This window comes from Zonotrichia leucophrys, chromosome 5 (genome assembly GCF_028769735.1).
Source record: "Zonotrichia leucophrys gambelii isolate GWCS_2022_RI chromosome 5, RI_Zleu_2.0, whole genome shotgun sequence".
In the NCBI taxonomy this organism is placed as follows: Eukaryota; Metazoa; Chordata; class Aves; order Passeriformes; family Passerellidae; genus Zonotrichia; species Zonotrichia leucophrys.
This window is the reverse complement of record NC_088175.1, coordinates 11,219,787-11,238,832: the sequence shown is the minus strand read 5'-3', so window position 1 is coordinate 11,238,832 and position 19,046 is coordinate 11,219,787. Positions and strand designations below refer to the sequence as shown.

Genomic DNA, 19,046 nt, shown 5'->3' with positions numbered 1-19,046 from the left:
CACCAGATGAGGCACGATTTGTGTTTGAGTATGTGTTCTCACAACACACACAAGATCCTGGAGGCCCGGCTGCTTTGGATGTACGTGGAATGGAATGCAATGGGAAGGGAGGACTGAGTGTCTATCAGAACCTCAGGGAGAGGGGCCGCGTCCGGGCTCTTCCCGCTGGAGCCCAGTAACAGGACGAGGTTTCTGCAGCGGGCAGAAGCTAATGCACAGGAAGATCCACCTGAATATCAGGAAAAACTTGTTTACTGTACAGTGACTGCTCACTGGAACAGGTTGCCCAGAGCGGTTGTGGAGGCTCCCTCACTGGAGATACTCGAGATTCGTCTGAATTCGGTGCCATTGCTCTAGGATGATCCTGCTTGAGCAGGGAGGTTGGAGCAGATCACCCACTGTGGTCCCTTCTAACCTGACCCATTCTGTGATTCTTGGTTGTATTTCCAGGCAGAACCTCGAAACTGCTCCAATTGAAAGTTCTTTCTGTTTTTTATCAAGTGAAGTATTTAGACTTGGGACTACAAGGAGTACTGCACTGTTACAGAAAAAGCAGTTTTGTATCCGTCCGAATGATATGCTGATATAAATACAGGGAAATGTATTTATATATTTACATATGTATTTATACATATACATAATGCTGGACATAAGATACGGGGCAGCTGGATCACTGCCCATTTCAAATTGTTGACTACATAAAAAGATGTGTAATTAAAGCACCACATCAACAGCAAAATGAAGCTGAGAAGAGCATTTCACAGGTGAAATCTTTTCTAGAAGTCTGAGAATGCAGCAGGCACAAAACACAGGCTCTGGAGTTACAAGCTGGCAAACATTTCCAGACAGACATGGAAGAACCTGCTTGTCGCTCCCCAAACAGGATTTTGCAGAGCTTGGTGGAGGGTTCAGGGTTGGCCTGCAATCCTCTATCACCTTTTACTGCCCTCTGCCACGCACAGGCAATGCTAAGGCTGGGCATGGTAAGTGCTCCAGAGGTTTAGAAGTTAAAACTTCTCTAATAAAGACTTGTCCCTCCTCATGGAACAGTTTTTCTATCAGATTTGTAACAGATTTCACCAGTATATTAATCTAATGGCATACTTGTCCCCCTTATGATTATCCACAGTAAAACCAATCACGCACCACTTCAGATCTGTTTCTGGCTTAAAAAAAAAGGCATCAGAATTGTAGGAAGTGCTAGTGCTGTGATATAGCATGGAATATAGGCATGTACCTTTATCAGTTTTATTAATTTGCACTTTTAGCTTTAATGGAGATGAAAAGTTACAATACTCAAAAGACCCCTTATCATTGGTTTAACAAAGCTGTATGCATGACAGTAAAGATGTGTCATTTAGTTTGGCTAAAGAGTTTTTATGGGAAATTCAGCATTTTTTCAACTAAGATCACCGATGTCCTGCAGACATTTAAAATATTTAGGGATGATAAAAATGTCTTTCATGGTGGTAAATTTTATAATGCCAAGTAAGGGATGTAGTCAATAAAGTAGCACAGAAGACTTTTTGTACTGCTCTTTTTAATTACTACTCTTGCAAAACTAGAAACTATTTAGCATTGCAAGTAATTTTTTTTAGCTGACTGACTTCATCCACTGTTAGTAAGGGAAATCATCCAGTATACTCTGTTTTGACTAAGCTACAAGAGCAATGCATTGTGTCACAAAAAGAATGAGTATTCTGGCAGCAAAGCAGGAAACTGTAGCTTTAAAAATTAGAAAGCATACAATTTTAAAAGATGTAACATAACTACAACTGGCACCAACTTCCTTCCTTAACAGGAGTGTCTTTACCCAACTTCTGGAGTACCAACAGATGCAAAGACTCAAACTGTCCCACTGCTCTGTCCTAACACCTCTGGTGCAAAGCCCACTGACACCAGGGATGAGAGTTCAATGTTTGATGATTCTGTGCCCAATCCACACGTAAGAGAAAGCACATATGCAAATACTTAAGAGAAACATTAGAAGCTATAATCATATTTATTTAAAAAAGTGATATCAAATACAACCATATATATTCATGCCTATTTGGAGAGCATTTTCAAAATATCGAACAGTGCTGCCATTTTCCAGTCAAAACAATGACAAAGCATTTCAGCTTTCCCTTTTTAAATCTTTTCAGTATTCTATGCTTTATATACACAAAATAGGCAAAATTATACAGGAATCCAGAGCCAGAGATGTGATATGAAAACAGTCTTGACAAAAAAATCTTACTGAAAATGATTTCTAAAATACACAACTATTAGGTAAGAGATGAAAAATTATTCCCTTACAAAATCCTAACTCTACAGTGATTTGTACACAGGGGTTTCATGTAGCAAAAAGTAACATTTTATCAAAGCTTACATGCTTTAAAGACAAAATCAAGGTTTTTATCTTCTTTTTTTTTTTTCATTTTGCTTTTGCACAGTGGCATTTTAGTATTACATCCCTTTTTTCCCTCCTGAAGTTCCCTCCTGAATTCACACAGTGGCTGCACTGAGGATGGGGGGAGATTAAAAGAAAAGTGTAGTTATAATTATTTTTCTTAACAACGAAAATAATATATAGGTATTTTGATTTGATGAAAGCAGTTGAAAAGTCACACGTACTAACTGTCTGAAGAACTGTAACTGGGGAAGAAGGTGACTATGGCAGGTTAAATACTCCAGCATTCCCTCCATCTCTGAAATGCAAATAAGGCAAAATGTGTGTATGAGGATTAAAACAATTTATTGCAGAAGAGCTCATGCTTTTAAGATGAAAACCTAGACACAAGACAAAGCTGCCAATTCTAAACTGAAGAAGAATTTGGACCCAGGCAGTTTGAATGTATTAAGTATTGTTCTCACTTGACCAAGTGATTGTGTACATGGAATAGGTATGTATTTATTACATATTGGACATATTTTCTTTTTTTTTTTTTTAATGATTTGTAAATAACTATCAAGATTTTCCAGGACTTAAGTTTGTTCTATGCAAGACAGTAATGGCTTACCAAGCAAACAACATAATTTTCTACCTAAGCCCTTAAAAAGTTTCCACATCAGTTATTCTCTTCCTTGGATTCTTATTTCAATTCCTTTAAGAGTGAAGTGCTGATAATGTGAACTGCAGAATACTACTTTGTAAGCCTGAATTCTAATTCTCTGATCCTATTCCCCTATACTGTATTTTTCTATACAAGGCCACCATTTTTATGGTTTTATTATTGTTTGAACCAATTAATACTAGAAAATGTCACATTTTAGAACTGTAACATGTTAATTTTTAAGCCAGTCAGTTTTCTAATAAGACAAACCAGCCTGCAAATGATATTTGTCTACTAGACACCTGCAGAAGCCATTTTAATCCCCCCCATTCTGTAAGTTTGTAACAGAAGCAGTAGTCCAACACTAAAACACATCACAGATTTACATATGTATTGGTTATTTTGAAGTAGTCTGCAAAGTAATGAAGTATGACAAGTCAGAAAAGTACCTTAGCTGAAAACTACATTTAAATTTGCTTCAGTTCTCTGAAGGACACAGGAAGCCCAAATCTTAAAGTAAGCCAGCATCATATCATATCATATCATATCATATATATTAGTTTCAGGTCTAGAAAAATGTAAGCATTTAAACAGCCCATATTTGTACTTGCTGTGCCTAACAAGAACTGCATGCAAGCATGACTGCATTACAGCTCTTGTTCCTCCTGCCTTCACTGTAACACCATGAAAGCAGTTTGTAGAATTATACTCAGAGAAGTAATTATGGAAGACATTTATTGTATTACTCCTGCCCCTTTTATTTTTACTGGCACAAAACCATAACTTATGTCACATGGACCATTCACTGGAAAACAGTAAACTCTGTTGAATGAATGAAGCCTGAAATTCCATCAAATATAATTCTATAATTAAAAAAAAACCAACAACCCACCAACAAAAACCAATGTCTGCTCCCTTACAATGGACTTTGGCCTAAAGCTATAACATGGGAAAAAACCCAACCCTTCAGCTTGACAGGGTAGGTAACACCAGAAGTACACTCTAAATTAGTAAATTAAAAGCATAGTTAAGTCACACTGATAACTGTTTATCACTGAAAGAATGAACACCAAAAAATGACAGCAGTTTATTGACAGCTTCTTGGCAGGCCCAGACATTTTGAACTTGAGACCTGGGTTATAAAAAATGTACTGTCAGCAATTAGTATGAGTTTTTTCCTTGGGTACAGTTCAAACAGAGGCCCTGTCACTCCCTACAAGCCCTGAAAGGAGGTTGTAGCGTGGTGGGGGTCAGCCTCAGCTCCCAGGTAACAAGTGACAAGATGAGAGGAAATGGCCTCGGTTTGTACCAGGGGAGGTTCAGTTTGGGTATCAGGAAGTGTTTCTACCCTGAAAAGGTTGTCCACCATTGGAACAGGCTGCCCAGGCAAGTGGTTGAGCCCCCTCCCTGAAGCTGTTTACAAGAGGTGCAGCTGTGGTGCTTGGGAACATTACAGTTAGTGGTGGACTGGCTGGTTTAGGTCCTTTTCAGTGACAAAATCACATGAATTAACAGACGTAGCTTAAATTGCTCTCTGGTACCTGCTTGTCTAATCAATATGCCTACATCATTCAACTTGACATTTCTCTAAAAATCAAACTGGTATTTGCTGACTGACAGCATTTCTCAACAGAAAGGAAAATAGTTGCCCCTGTGATCACTGACTCAGCTGTGCCTTTCAGGCACCGACATTTTATATTTCTTCCATATTAAAATACTGGGGTGATGAAGTGACTAATGATGTGACATGAAAGTTCAAAGGCAAACCTCCATGTTTTAGTGATTATAAAATCATGTAGTTGGCCTGGGTTACAGTCAGTGAGATTTAAGGGGCTGAATTTTTTTTTTTTTTTTTTTTTTTTTTAATATAGGGCTGCTAGAGCTAGAAATAATATTTTTATTATGTTCTTATAAGAGAGAATAAAAGGTCTGAGTTCCAAATACTGGCATCAGCTTGCCAATCTACATCTATTTATAAAAATGAGTCTTATTTCAGAATTAGTTTATGGCACAACCAAGAAAGGAAAATTAAGCTGTGGTTAATTGACAGACAAGAAAAAAAAAAATCAGTGCTTTAGACACCTTTCTTGCTTTCAGTTTCATAGAAATTTCAAACTGAAAGCAAAAAATCACACCCTGAAAAATACAGCATTTCAAAATGGCATATGCATACATGGACTTTTAAAGTAATTGTTTAGCTATATTAATTTGAGACATCACAAATAATTGTAATGTGGATGACAGGATTATTTTAAAAATACAAAAATCAGTTTTTAAAAAGTAGTGCTGTCTCATGTCAAAATCCAAATTGTGTAACACATACCAGTGGTTCTGGTGACATTGGTGAAAATCCAGCACATAGATAAGAAAAACAGAATTTAGCTCAACTATGCATACTATATTAATATCCCAAGCTATCAGGAAACCATTGCTGTAAACAAATCTTTACTGAGAGGTAAGAGCCCTTTCATGTACAGTACTACTTGATGCTGAATGTGTATATCCATCTAGCTACCATTCATTTCCTACTAATTTTAATTGTTACTATTGTGCAAAGATGTAACTTGAGAATTTTTTGATAAAGAAATTTGGGGTTATCTTTGAAAGATTCTTAGAATGCCTGTGCTAACTGTTAATGCTTTAACTGGACTACAGCTTATATACTCTATCTATCTACAACATATTTCCATATAATTTATATGTAAACAGAATTTGTATTTCAAGCACCATTTAGGAAAATGAAACATCTCTCTTTTGTTGCACTGAAGTTCAAGGTCAGGTTTGGTCACCCTGTTACACATTCATCCTGGATATCAAAGCAAATGTCTTACAACCAGTAGCATAAGCCATCTCACATACTTTGCTTCCCAATTTTTCTCAGGATCAGAAACAACGTAATAAAAAATTGTAAGGTGCGTGAATAAAGGCCATTCCTGAAAAAACTGCAACATTCTGACAGACACTCATGGAAAGCATTTCAGAAAGAACATCCACACAGGCATAAATATTCATTCTTAAAAGAGCTACTTGCACAGGGGTCATTTCAGATTGCAGGAGTGCATTTTGTGAGTGTGGCACTGACTTTATGGCACCTAAATCCCCTCCTACTTTCTCCTACACTCAGTTCCAGCTCTTTCATACTGAAAGGCCAGAATAAAGGGTTGAGCTTGAAGAGGAAATTTCTCTGGAAGAAGTAGAAAAGAAAACCTGCTAAACCCAATTGAGTATATGCTGCTTTTGAAGTAAAAAGAAAGTGGCTTTAACAAGAAAGAACATAAGAAAACAATAATTAAAAAGAAACAAGAACAACAAAACCCCAAGCCAAATAAGGCAAGTTATCTGCTAAAAGACAGTATGTTAAACACAGATCTAAAATTTACAATTGGAATTGACAGTAAAACCAAAAATTGTTACAAAGTCAGAAATCACTGAAGACTCAGGAGTAACATTATAGCCAACAATACAATTTTGCCTTGAATTGAACAGTATGAAATTTATGGGTTCTTGTTTCTCCTGCAGAATGGATCATTTCAAAAGTGGACAGCAGGATCAAAAAGTTGACGTTAAGTCGTTCATAATAAACAATCACAAAATAAATTATTTAAGATAACTGGAATTTAATTACTCTCTCCATTTTAGAGTGATCTATTAAAAATAATTTATGAGCATAACTTATTACTTGTATCTGTTTTTCCATTAGTACTGAAGAAAATAATTTGATGCTGTTTTCAGCACCATTTGTATCTTCTATAGAATTCTTCAAAACAATTTAAACTTGCTTTTTTAATGCAAGCTTTAAAAGCTTTACTTTTTGAAGTTACAGCTGCTACCCTTGTCTAACTTTGTGTGAATGGTTCCAGTAATTTTAACACACTACTCTTGTGAGCAGATGTTTTGTAGGAGTGCTACAGTTCTCTGAATTAGTGCAATCTTTTTTGTATTTGCAGATCCTCTCTAAACTGACCTCCAGCAGCCCCCTTTCATTCCTGCTTCCAGAACTCTGAAATGAACCCTGCTTGTGCAACATCCACACAGTAGAATTTTAATGGAGACTTAGCGTTTTGACAATAAGAGGGAAAAAATGAGGTTATTTCTCCTCTTCTGAATTCAAGTGGTTTCTGACAGACTCCAGAGACATATTCATGGCTGCTTGAAGCATGTCTTCTTCACTCATATCTCCTCCTAAAGACAATACACGCATACAAGCTGTAATAAATTCACAGTTCTTAATTACAGTTAAATGCTTTTGTTGTTTTCGTCCACACCCACCTTTTCCTACCCCACTGACAAAACTGGTTTTGTTTTCAAAGTCACTGAACATTTTGCAAACAGTTTTTCACCAAAGTCAGTTTGTAACAATATACACCAGTTTTGGATCACCAATACCTGCCACTGGTAAGGTCTACACATGGTCTTCTCTAAACTGGTTCCAGTAATTTTGTCAGATACTATTGCAAGTTGTTACATAACTTTAAAATTAATTTAGAAAACAAACAGTTGGGGTAATAGCAATTTGAAATGGGATATTGACATTCAAAGGGAAACAGGCTTTTCAGGAAAGTGATCCTTTCCTTCACTGCCAATACAGTAATGGCTGTAATACACAATCTGAATGGCTGCTCAAGTGCAAAGCAGGCAGGGAAGGAAAATTAACAAACAACACAAAGATGAAGAAGACACATTTCAGTGTTGAATCAAAGGTTAAAAAACAATACCTGTGCCAGATTCTGAAGTGCTTGAACTAAGAGTTGCTTTGTCCTGTAGGTTTGGAGTCTGATTTTGCTGCTGTAGCTGTTGTTGCTGTCTGAAAGTTTCATAAATTTGTAAGAGAATAAGATTAACATCAGTATGAGACATGAGTCACGTCAGAAATAGAAGCTGTTTGGTACGATAACACCCCTGTGCCCAAAATCTCTTTCATCATTTCACCCTGTTACCCTTCAGGTATAATCTTCCCAGTATTATATTCCAAGCCACAAGACTATTTTCCCAGGATTTGGTAGCTCTGCATTCTTATCCTACCATGTGAAGTCTAACTCCTCCCATCCACAGCATTTCTCCCTGGTCTTTATTTCCTCTATTACTGTAAGACAGAGATAAGGAAAAGCTACAATAGCTCAACTATCTATTAAGAAGATACACCAGAACAGTAACATAAAATATGTACAATGTTTTTATGTGATGCACATGAGAAGCATCATTACCCAAAGCAAAGTCTTAGAGAAATAATACTTTTTGTTGAGAAGGTAGTTTCAGAAATGTATAGGATTTCATTTAAAATACTCCTATAATGTTTTCTTTTCTTTCTTCACAAGACTTGCAGTAATAACAAGACTACTGCATTATTAACAAACACTTTTACTAAAGGTTTCTCTGTAGGAACCACCTGAGAAGAGTAAAATACAGGTACTGTTAGGAAATCATATTAAGACAGAAAATTTGAGCTGGACCTCAGTAAGAAACACATCCACACCCCAAAAGCACTGAAAAATACATGTACTTCCACATGCAGTTTTCTATCAGCTACTTTACTTTTCAAAATATGCTTGTCTTCTCCTTCGCAGCTCTTCTGAGGAAAGGGACTCTGTCTGGCTGCTGTGAGACGGCTGAGGCACATTCTGTGGTGATGAGCCTGAGAGCTCACTGCGACGGCTGCCTGAAAGCAGAACATGCCAGATCCTACTCATTATAGTAAAATGAAGTTAGTCAATAAAATATAACTTAAAAAATGTCCTCAAACTTGAGAAGAAGAAAGACTTTTTTGAGATCTAAGCACCTAGAAGAACTTTGCTTGATAATTTCTCTTCTCCTCACCTTAGGACTGTTTCCCTTTCCTCCTACCCTTTGCCAATTTGTTCTTCCTTCCTAATAATCAATGACAACATCCAAGTTACAACTTTTTGAAAAGCAGGAGGGAGATAGTTACATGCAATCCTGGATTGTCCTTCCATGCCTCAAACCAGTCTTTCCAGAGATGGTGACACATGCTGGAAAAATTGCCTGACAAACTGACTCCAGGAGCTGCTTAAAGCACCGTAAGAAATTGAGATGAGCACTGCACCTTGCATGCTGAGCTGGATGGCTCTGCGAAGATCAGCCTCTTCATCCTCCATATCAATTTCCTGCCTGCTTAGAGCCAGGGCTCTCTGAAAATTCTCTTCATCTTCATCTAACATGCCTGTTCCATCAAAAGGATGGTTAACTTCTATTGCTTGGTCCACATCACCTCGGGATAGCCTGTGAAATTCATACATTCATAGCAAAAGTCAGACAGAAATTATATTACCTTTTATCATGAGGTTTAAATTAGTACATTCTACCAATTTAACTCTAGGTTTAACTTTGGGAAAAACATTTTTCTTGTGAAAGTCTGTTACATAAACAAGTATTTTCCTGAAAAATGAAAAAGCACAAAATAACATATATTTGCCACACACTGACCTCTAAAGCAATACACATGTTGACAAGAAGCTGTTAAGATAGTAAATTGTCAAAAATGATAAGCCCACAAAAAGCCATGATACATGTTATTCAAACCTACTGCTATTTAAAAAGTTACACCAGCAGAAAAGAGAGCATATGGTCTCCTTCTCAGGAGGCCTTGAAGGCCACACTAAAGCAACAGAACCCATGTAAACTGTACCCACTTTCCATGTTACTGCTAATTATTCCATCAATTTACAACAGCAGTTTAACTTTACAAAGGGGAAAAAAGCAATGAATTCCTCTGAGAAGCCTAAAGCCTTTTTATCAGCAATTTGTTCACTATGAAAATTCAGTGAAATCATTGCAGAAGTGCATCAAGTACTAATTTTATATGCTTTAAAGGATGTTTTATATTAGCAGAATGCATCAAAAATGAGCAGCACCACAACGTTACAGCAAAATTATTCCAAAAGGGAATGCTGTATGATTTATATGATGTGGAATTCAAATACCAGTTTCTCATTCTTTTCTACTTATGACAGAATGCACAAACCAGTCTTAATTAAAAAAGAATTACTATTAACCACAGTTTATAAGATTTGCTACACCATTTTCCTCCCTAAGTCAAAAATCTGCACTATGATATGCTTATGCACATGGAAAGACTCAATTCCCATCAAGCCAGTTTTTGCCCACTTAAAAATACACCATTTGCTGCCCATCAAATTGCTTTTCATGTGTGCAACAGCAGTGCACATTGAACTAAAGGTACTTCTTGTTACTTCCAAATTACAAACCAATCACACTGAACATGATTAAAATAAAATCTTTATTTACCTTACCTCTGATCTCTTGACTGTGCTGCCTCTTCTCCAATCAGTTTTGGTCGCTGCATCTGCTGTACCCGAATCATCTGCAGCAGCTGATCAGCCTCACAGTCTGGCAGGTCACCTTTTACTACAAATATGGAATAACCTGAAAAAAATAAAATGTAAGTCTACAGCACTAAAGTTCAGATACAAGCACTCTAAAATGCACACTATATGGAATACAATAGTGTGCAATTTAAAATGTAAGACTCTACCTTTTATTATAAGGACTTGGGTTATTTCACTCTTTCAATCATAAAACTAAGGGTAGTTAACTGAATACATAAGCTTTAAGAAATAATGATTATTACCTACTTTTAATTAATGAGATTTAACATCTGTAAGTTACTATTACCTTCCTGTTGTAATTGAGCCAAGAAAAGTGCAAGATATGTATCTGATATTAGTTCTGGACCCATCAAGAGAGAGTTCAAGTTAAACCACTGTAATTAAGAAAAAAAAAAGGTTGAGAGAACAAATTAGCATGAAGATTCCTTGGTAATCCATTCCTGTACATTATGGTAATTTTTTATTATGGAATATCCAAATAAATATAGTAAAATAAATTATCAAATTAAAGTGTTTTCAAGCATAATACCTTTACTGCTAAACACTGTCCTTCAAATACTCTAACAGGACATCTGAAGTGTGGAAATTACTGCATGCTCTCTCACATTATTGAATACTGGTACCAGGGAAACACATTAAACCAGGTAATCTTTAACCACTGTATTTTGATTTATTTCAGACATCATTCTAAAATTCTGCTTAATCCTAGTTTTAAACCTGAGACTAATGCAGTAAGAAACCCGTCATCAGTTAATGCTGTGTGTTAAGAAATAGATACAGAAAACAGACATTCAATTATTTCAATTAAATACTTTCATGGAACATTCCATCTTTAATAGCTAGTGATGCTGAAAAGTAGTGTTTACCCTTCTCTCGGATAATTTTTAAACTTAAATTAACAAAAAAATTACTCAAATTTAGTATTCTGAGAGTACAGCACTGTATTATAACAGGGAACACCTTCACATAAACATACACAACTCATTTCTAGTTACCCAAAGACCATAAGTAGTAATTTATAATACTTCTAAACAGAAACAGTATTACTTATTTACATAAAACTTACATCAAACTTCTAGAGAAAAAATTTATTCAATGTGTAACAAAATACTCTACCTTTAAGCCTCCATATATAATTCCAATGTAGCTAAAGAACTTTTTTTAGACCGACTCATTCAGTATTAGACAGTTTTAACCAGAAAGCACCATTTGACTTAGTGGAAGGAGAATTTTATCTCCATTCTCACAGAAATGCACTGATCTACCCAAACTTTCATATATGCATCCACACACCTGCAGCCAGGCCCATACAACAATGTAAGTGACTCTCTACCACCCTGTCATGCAATCACTGCATTTGCCAAAAACACTCCTTGCCACTAGCAAAGGGTAAAAAGGACCAACAGTGTAGAAGAGCAGGGGAATAAAAAGTTCTGTAAAAAATTTGATGGACAGACTATAGCAACTTTTAAAAGACATTATGGAGGAGAAAATTTTGTTAAACTAATTTTGCTTTAACTGTAACAGAAGAGAAGCAACCTATTTTGTCAAATGTTCTCATTACTCTCTAGATAACAGACACCTAGTACTGTCTTCATGTGGTTTCAAGCCACAGGTAAAAGAGGAAAAAAACATTCCCTCTCCAGCTTAGGATGTCTTGGGTTAGAATGGCCTCATAAAATTCCACCCATCATGGTTGCATTGCTTAATAAGCATAATTTAAAGACAACCTTTTTGATAGCAAATAAACAAAAAATGCCTGTAAACATTAGCCATACTTTTAAATTAAAGCCAAACAGTACAGTTTAGCTTTCTCACTAACAAGTGATTTTTCTTTATTTTTTAAAATCTGGATGACAACATAAGTAGACAGAACTTGCAAAAAGGAACCAAATGGGCAAACAGATTCCTGTCCCACTATTAGACTCTTAAGCCTGTTTTCCATGAATGTTTTCTCTGAAAAAAACCCTGAGAAACCAAACACCAAATCTGCTCATGTTGTGTAAAAGCTCACAAACTTTTATATGTACTTTTGAGTATCCATTATTATCCATAAAAAACTTGAATGTTTTCTTATATCTACTGCCCATTTAAATACAAAATAATTTTACAATGCCACTATCTTACTGTAGTAAAAGAAATTTGAATTCTGTAGGGATCCTAATCTTTGTTCAGGATTCCCTACTCCCCCTGAACCCCCAGTATAAGTTTTCTTCAGTATTTCATGCAGACAAAAAAAAAAAAAAAGAAAATAGCTTAAGAAGTCACCTAAGACCCTACCAGAGCTGTAGCTCCCCAATGGACATTCACTAGGGAATTGATCCTACAGGTTTTTCCCAGGCTAATATTTACAATGACCTGCCTGGCATTTTTGTGATAAAACAAACATTTACCTTTTTTTTAATATGGGATACTATTAAACCAAACTGCAGCAAAAGCTTGCAAAAGGGAAGGACAAACTACTTGCAACCATTTCTCCACACCCATTTCTGAAGTTAATTTTAAAATAAAAAAAGACAGTGTCACCTGTTTTCCTAACTTTCGAACTGTAAACCAGTGTTCCTTATAATTACAAATAAATGATTTTTCATTTCTGTAAAAAGAAAAACAAAAGATATAAATAAAATTAAATACTCTTAAATCAGAGTACATAATAATGTTTAAGATCTTTGCTATCACTAATTCGAACTTAAATACAATAAAGTTTCAGTAACACAACTATTGATGCTACATTACAGAATACTCATACTGCTTTTATAACATTCAGGAAGTTGTCAATATCACTGAAATCTCCATATATCTGTGATGCCACAGATACTAAAATATCATGAAGGCACAGAGGACAGATGTTCTCATGCACCCCCAAAAAGAAAAAAAAATAGGAAAAAGAATCAAAGCCAGGGGCAATACAAACATCAAAATGCAACAGAGCATAGAACAGCCATTTAAAAGATTTAAAATATAAAATACAAAAAGTATTTGTACAGTAAAATAAAAGCAAGGTGCTAAAAGAGTCTTACATAGGATCAATCCCAAGTCTCTGGTACTCTGGGCTGTTGAAGAGGATTAGTTCTAAACCCCACACTTTCAAGGCATTGCTTATAACCTGTCAAAAAAGAACACTTTTCATGAGTCAGACTAGTTCAAATCTAAATTCAAGCAATGCAACCATCTTAGCTATGCTAAACAATTATACTGTTTTCATAAAAATTAATCTGAAACATTGCCAGGAAACCTAGGAATCACATTACTCAAAATGCAGCTATCATGAATCCCCATGCAAGCATAACACTCACATCTTATCTAAGGAGAAGTAACAAAACCAGGATTTAATTCAGCTGGTTAATGAGCATACTCCTCCAAACAAAGCTGCCATTCCACCTTCCACAGACACTTGGGTAGTTATCATCTCTCTACTTGCAATGCACTGCTCTCTCCTTACTTCCCCCTCCCCCCAATACCATCTCAATCTTTCTTCACAGTAACTGCTGGGAATTTTGTACCACTGGATTATCACAGGATCAGTCAGTTTATTGATCTGAGCACCAACTCTTTCACAGTAACTCTTTAAAGCTACAAGAAATAAGGCTGTAAGAAAATTAAGTTAACAATTTTAATTCCTTTCAGCAAGCCAACTGTGCCTCAAATGACAAAGCAATGACAGGACAAAAAAGTAGAACAAGGAAGCATTTTTTTCAGCTACTGAAGCAGCCCAAAGACAGCAGGAAAGCCAAACTGTTAATGGTTTCTTGTTAAAAAGAAAACCAGCCCATTTGGCTGTAAGGAAGTGAAGCTCTTGAGGGAGTCTGGAGCATTGACAAGTACCACTGAAAGCTTGGGAGACAGCCAAAGATGCCTAGAGCTCTAATCTAGACAAAACCCCCAATTTGGTGTTCAAAACTTTTTTTGCTGTTGGTCTGGTTTAAGTATTTATTATTAATTACTCTTCCCCTATGGCCTTAAAAAACCCAAAAACACCCAAGAAAAATCTTCAGATCACTGTGATAACCCTGTAACCATTGCCAAGGGCTTTCTAATCTATAATTTGAGAAAGCAATCTGAATTATGCTTTTTCACCTGGGAGCCAAGGTCTACACCAGAAGTGCCCACAAGAAACAGCTTAGAACTCAAGCTTATTGCCAGCAGGTGCCATTTCACAGTTCCTGAATCCATGTTTCTCCCATGGATTTGAGGCCCATGAACTGAAGAACTGCAAGTCACTGTTCTTAAAGGAAAACACTCTGAACATTTGGAACTGCAGCACTTAATCCCATTAAGGCCATAAAGTGGTAACTAGATGGAAAAGCTCAATGCCATTTAAATTACATAAAAGAACATATATTGCATAAACAGAAAAGGGTGTCAGAAGAGAGCTGTGCTTACTTGAATTGAGAAGAATCCACTATCATCCATATTTACAGAAGGCTGCTGCTCGATGTGAAGTTGGAAGGGAGAAAAGGGAAAAATGGTATAAGCATAAAAGGTCAAAAATAATTGAGCTGTGAAAATAAATGTAACTGCAGATTCTTAAAGCAATGATTTATGTCCTCGTCTGTAAGGCTGATTACAATGCCCCAAATAGGCATTTTAATTTAAAACTCAAACCTTTAGAGATGTTCAGTGCTTAAAGGACAGATAGACATGGGAATTTCTGTTCCTATCTGACACTGGCTTACAAAAACAAAAGGCAAATTACTGATCCTCCTCATCATGCCTGATCTTCCTATTTGTAAGATGAAGGTAATGCAGATTTTTGTAGAATTAGTGTAAAGCTGTACTAGTAACATTTGAAAATGACATATCTAAGATGCATGAATGAAAAGGCCTATAAATTTAAAAAGCTTTAGCACTAGAAAATTAACCTTGTCTAGCTATGCAAGAATAGGTCTGTGCCAGACAATATTTCATTTCAGGCAATATCAAGCAACCTAAAAAGAACATAATTTTACCTGTAAAAATGTTCTGTATTCTTCACTAGATACTCCTCCCTCTGCCATCCTCATCCTTTCTTCCTCATCCAATTGCTGTGCAATAGAGGATAACTCAACAGGACTAAAGTATTCACCTTGCAGCAAATTATTCAGACAATGCTGAGCACACAACGAGCCTTCTTGCTAATAATGGAACAGAAAAAAAAACAATAGAAAAAGAAAAAAAGTCACCCCAGGTTAATGCAAACTCTGTAAAAAGACTCATCTGTTTCACTCTGGCAAACTTCTGCCCTCCCCACTCCTGCAGAACACCATACACTCCTTCAATGTATCACACTGCAATCTATAGAATACAATCCTCCCATCAACTTGATGGGAGAAAAGCCAACATCCATACTACCTTATTTCTTTGAGGGAAATAAATTTCATGTAAAAATTGTTTTTGAAAACACCATTAATATTGCTAATGACCCAACAAATCACACAGAGACTCTACAACCATCAGAACAATGGATTCTATCTTCTTCCAAAACATCGATACATGAAAATCAAACAGTTTAGATCTCTACTTCCTAGAACAAACATTTGCTATAACAGACACTCTCAATATTTTTTAACTATTGTTCTCTTCCAGGGGTGGCTACTGACAATCTGGTCTCCACGTTATTGCTGAGAAAGTGATTTGGTGCTGGACTAACAATAAAGCTCCTTTTCCGCTTGAAATTTACATATAGGAAGTAGTTAAATTAAGGTCATACCACTAGTCTGAAAATCTTGAAAAGAATGTTGGGGAAACAAAATATTAAATTCAGCATATTAAACAATAAATTGTTTTTATTGATAGACCAATTGATAGTGATTCAAATAAAAAACAATTTCAGATATTTTGTTACATATCCAGCACATTACAGGTAACAGAACTACAGTGTAAGATTTTTAAAATGTCAGCACAAATTTTGAAAGAGATAATTAACAATGTCAGCCATGGTTTTGTAGTAAAAATTTAAAAAATCTCTGATCTGAATGAATGCATGATAGGCTCCATCATTTTCACATATGAGATAAAATACAGCCTCGTTAAAAAAAACACAATGTAAACCAACCACAGCAGCTTCCCATGAAAAGCAACCTTTTTCTACAAATAACAGTAACTCCATGTGCAAGACAAGTAACATCAGTTTTAAAATGCTGCTTTTCTCTGTTTTAATCAGTCTTCATTTTATTTACATTAAGAACTCTCCTGCACATGCTCTTCGTTCAAAACAAAACACGCCTCCCTCAAGCCACACCCACAGAAACTAAGAATACAAAAATACGCCTTTGAAGAATATTGTTTAAAATTCCATAAAAGCATCAAACAAATCATATGCAGAGCTCTCCTATGATCTCCCTTACAGCTGAAACCTCGAAAGTTCCCTTTACTCCAGAATCTTCCTATGGCTTCATCACTCTGTTGAGCAATGAGTTCCCAAAGCTACGCTGGCTGTCCGGCCAGGCTTCCTCCTCCAGCTCATGCCCTCCCTGCAGCAAGGAACTCATGAGCAAACAGCAGCTTCTGTTCCTCTGGGAGCGCATCCCTACTGCTGGACAAAACTGTGACAGAAGAACCTGCTCAACAATCACAGGCTTCCCCACCAGAATTATATGAAACTGGTTTAGAAACAGAGAGATAGTAAAATACCACTAAAAATTAGTTGTATTACATGCTTACATAGTAATTTCTCTAAAAGGAAACTTTTTAGCAATAAAAAGTTAATTCGTACTGTGATAAGCTAGGCCGTGTAAGAAAAGAGTACATTTTGTTAAACTGGTTTCAAAGCCACACTGAAGGTCACTGAAGCAGAGGCCATCACGGCTGAAATCCAACACTCACCCTCTGAACAGCAGCTACTTAACATCACAACACTTGCCAAATTTTGAAACCCAAACCTACTCCCCAGGTTTTATGGGTTTCAGAACAGCAATTTTTTAAAGGAAGGTGCACAGCTATTTTACTTGACTTCTTAAGGAATCCCACATAACAAAACAAAGTAACAGAACTAGTAGTAAGATTAACACAACAAAGTTGAAAAGACACTGGCAAAGTGCAAGGACAAAACAAATCCAATTACAATTTGAACAGCATTAGAACAGAAATAGGTCATATTTGCAAAGCTGGATAAATCACAGCATTTCACAGCAGCATTCGTCCTCCGAAAGAGGAAATGCTGTTCGGCACACAGCAGCACGCTGTATGAACTGCGATTTCTCCAGCGGCTCTGCCCCTCCCTGCTCGTTACACAGGCACAGCCAAGCCAGGCTGGGTGACGAGGCGGCTCTGAGAGCACAGGGGCAGCCCTGCCCATCCTCGGACTCATGTCTCTGCCATGCGAGCTACAGCCTACACCTCCCCACACCTGGGGCTGTTTCTGCACTCCCCAGAACACAGACCCCGTGCTAAAGAGGACGCCCGAGCTCTCCTTTCCCTGCAGGGCTGGCAGCGTCCAGCCGGGACGGGCCATAGGCACAGGCACCGGGGAGCGAGGGCCTCGGCTCTCCCCCGGGGCAGAGGACAAGCCACTGCCGAAGGTTCGAGATGCCAGGGAGGGACAGCGGGGCCCGGGCCGACACCGGCCGAGCGCACCCCGGGGGCTCCGGGGGCTGCCCCGCGCTCAGCGCAGGGACGGGAGGCCCGGGCACCGCCCCAGCAGCTTCTCAAAGAGAGCTCGCGCGCCTCCCCCGTCTCGGCGGCCCGGACGGCCACAACCGACGGCGCTACAGCCAAGGCGGGAGGGCAGCGGGACCCGCCCGGTCACCCCGCACTCTCTCCCTCGCTCCCTCACTCACCCGCTCGTGGAAGATCGACTCCATGTTTACTGTGGCGGCCGCAGCCCCCACCGCACGTGACCCGCCCGGCCAATCGCAGCGCCCACCGCCCCCTGGCCGCGCAGGGCAGGCCCCGCTGGCTGAGCCCGGCCCGGCCCGGCCGCCGCGCTGGCGCCCCCTGCCGGGGAGGAGGCCGGCGGGCTGAGCCGCCGCTGCTGCCCGCCAGCGCCCCCGCGCGGCAGCGACACGCGCCGCCGGCCCGCTCCTTCCTCCCCGCACCGGCCCCGGTGCTGCTCATCCCGGCTCTGGCCTCGGTACCGCTCCTCCCCGCACCGAGCGGAGCAGCGCCCGGCACCGCTCCTCCTGCTCACCAGCCCCTTACACCCTCCTGGTCCGCTCACAAAGCTGCAGTAACTGCTTACCACTACTCCAAACAAGCCTACAGAAGAAACCCAGAAAGAAACTTAACCAGGTTCGGTAGCTGTCAAGCACATTCTGGGATTCTAGAAGTGTTCCTTTAAAGGCTAGCTCATGAAATAGCTATAAACACATGCATTCCACACCACACACAACAATAACAAGTGTCACCATGATATTTTCTGAAAAATCCCTTTGCCAGGATTTTTCTCCTGAGAAGCCTCAGAGGAAAAGAAAAGCAATAATTATCTACTGCTGTGGAATGCAAGAGGTGCATCTTTAATTGGTCCCATGTGGTTGTTTTTAATTAATGGCCAATCACAGTCCAGCTGTCTTGGACTCTCTGGTCAGCCACAAGATTTTATTATTCATTCCTTTCTATTCCTTTCAAGCCTTCTGATGAAATCATTTCTTCTTTTAGTAAGTTTCAGTATATAATTTTCTTTTAATATAATATATATCACCAAACAATAAATCAGCCTTCTGAAACATGG

The 19,046-nt window shown here is 38.2% G+C and overlaps 1 protein-coding gene across 3 annotated transcripts; it reads right to left on the bottom strand.

The window, feature by feature from the left end:
- Window positions 1–1,956: 1,956 nt before the first annotated feature.
- ATXN3 (ataxin 3) lies at window positions 1,957–18,245 on the bottom strand. Of its 3 annotated transcripts, none has more exons than XM_064714116.1 (11): window positions 18,157–18,245; window positions 15,349–15,513; window positions 14,783–14,827; window positions 13,420–13,505; window positions 12,926–12,992; window positions 10,686–10,773; window positions 10,304–10,436; window positions 9,097–9,272; window positions 8,568–8,687; window positions 7,751–7,839; window positions 1,957–7,217 (listed from the first exon to the last, which is right to left on the bottom strand). In XM_064714116.1, the coding sequence occupies exons 1-11, from the start codon at window positions 18,178–18,180 to the stop codon at window positions 7,206–7,208; spliced, it is 1,005 nt and encodes a 334-aa protein (XP_064570186.1). In that variant the 5' UTR covers window positions 18,181–18,245; the 3' UTR covers window positions 1,957–7,205. The 3 variants fall into 3 exon arrangements, with proteins under 3 accessions (XP_064570186.1, XP_064570185.1, XP_064570187.1); XM_064714115.1 differs by having other exon boundaries at window positions 1,958–7,217; window positions 8,568–8,691; window positions 18,157–18,244; XM_064714117.1 differs by lacking the exon at window positions 18,157–18,245 and adding an exon at window positions 17,761–18,120 and having other exon boundaries at window positions 1,958–7,217; window positions 8,568–8,691.
- Window positions 18,246–19,046: the final 801 nt, after the last annotated feature.

Bases quoted from the DNA above. Each gene is read 5' to 3' on its own strand.
- ATXN3 (XM_064714115.1), bottom strand. From the start codon at position 18,180: ATGGAGTCGATCTTCCACGAGCGG. The intron at 12,993-13,419 runs GTAAGACTCTTT...TTCTTTTTACAG, and splicing joins AGACTTGGGATTGATCCTAT to AAATGAAAAATCATTTATTT. The intron at 10,437-10,685 runs GTAATAGTAACT...TATTTTTTTCAG, and splicing joins GGCTCAATTACAACAGGAAG to GTTATTCCATATTTGTAGTA.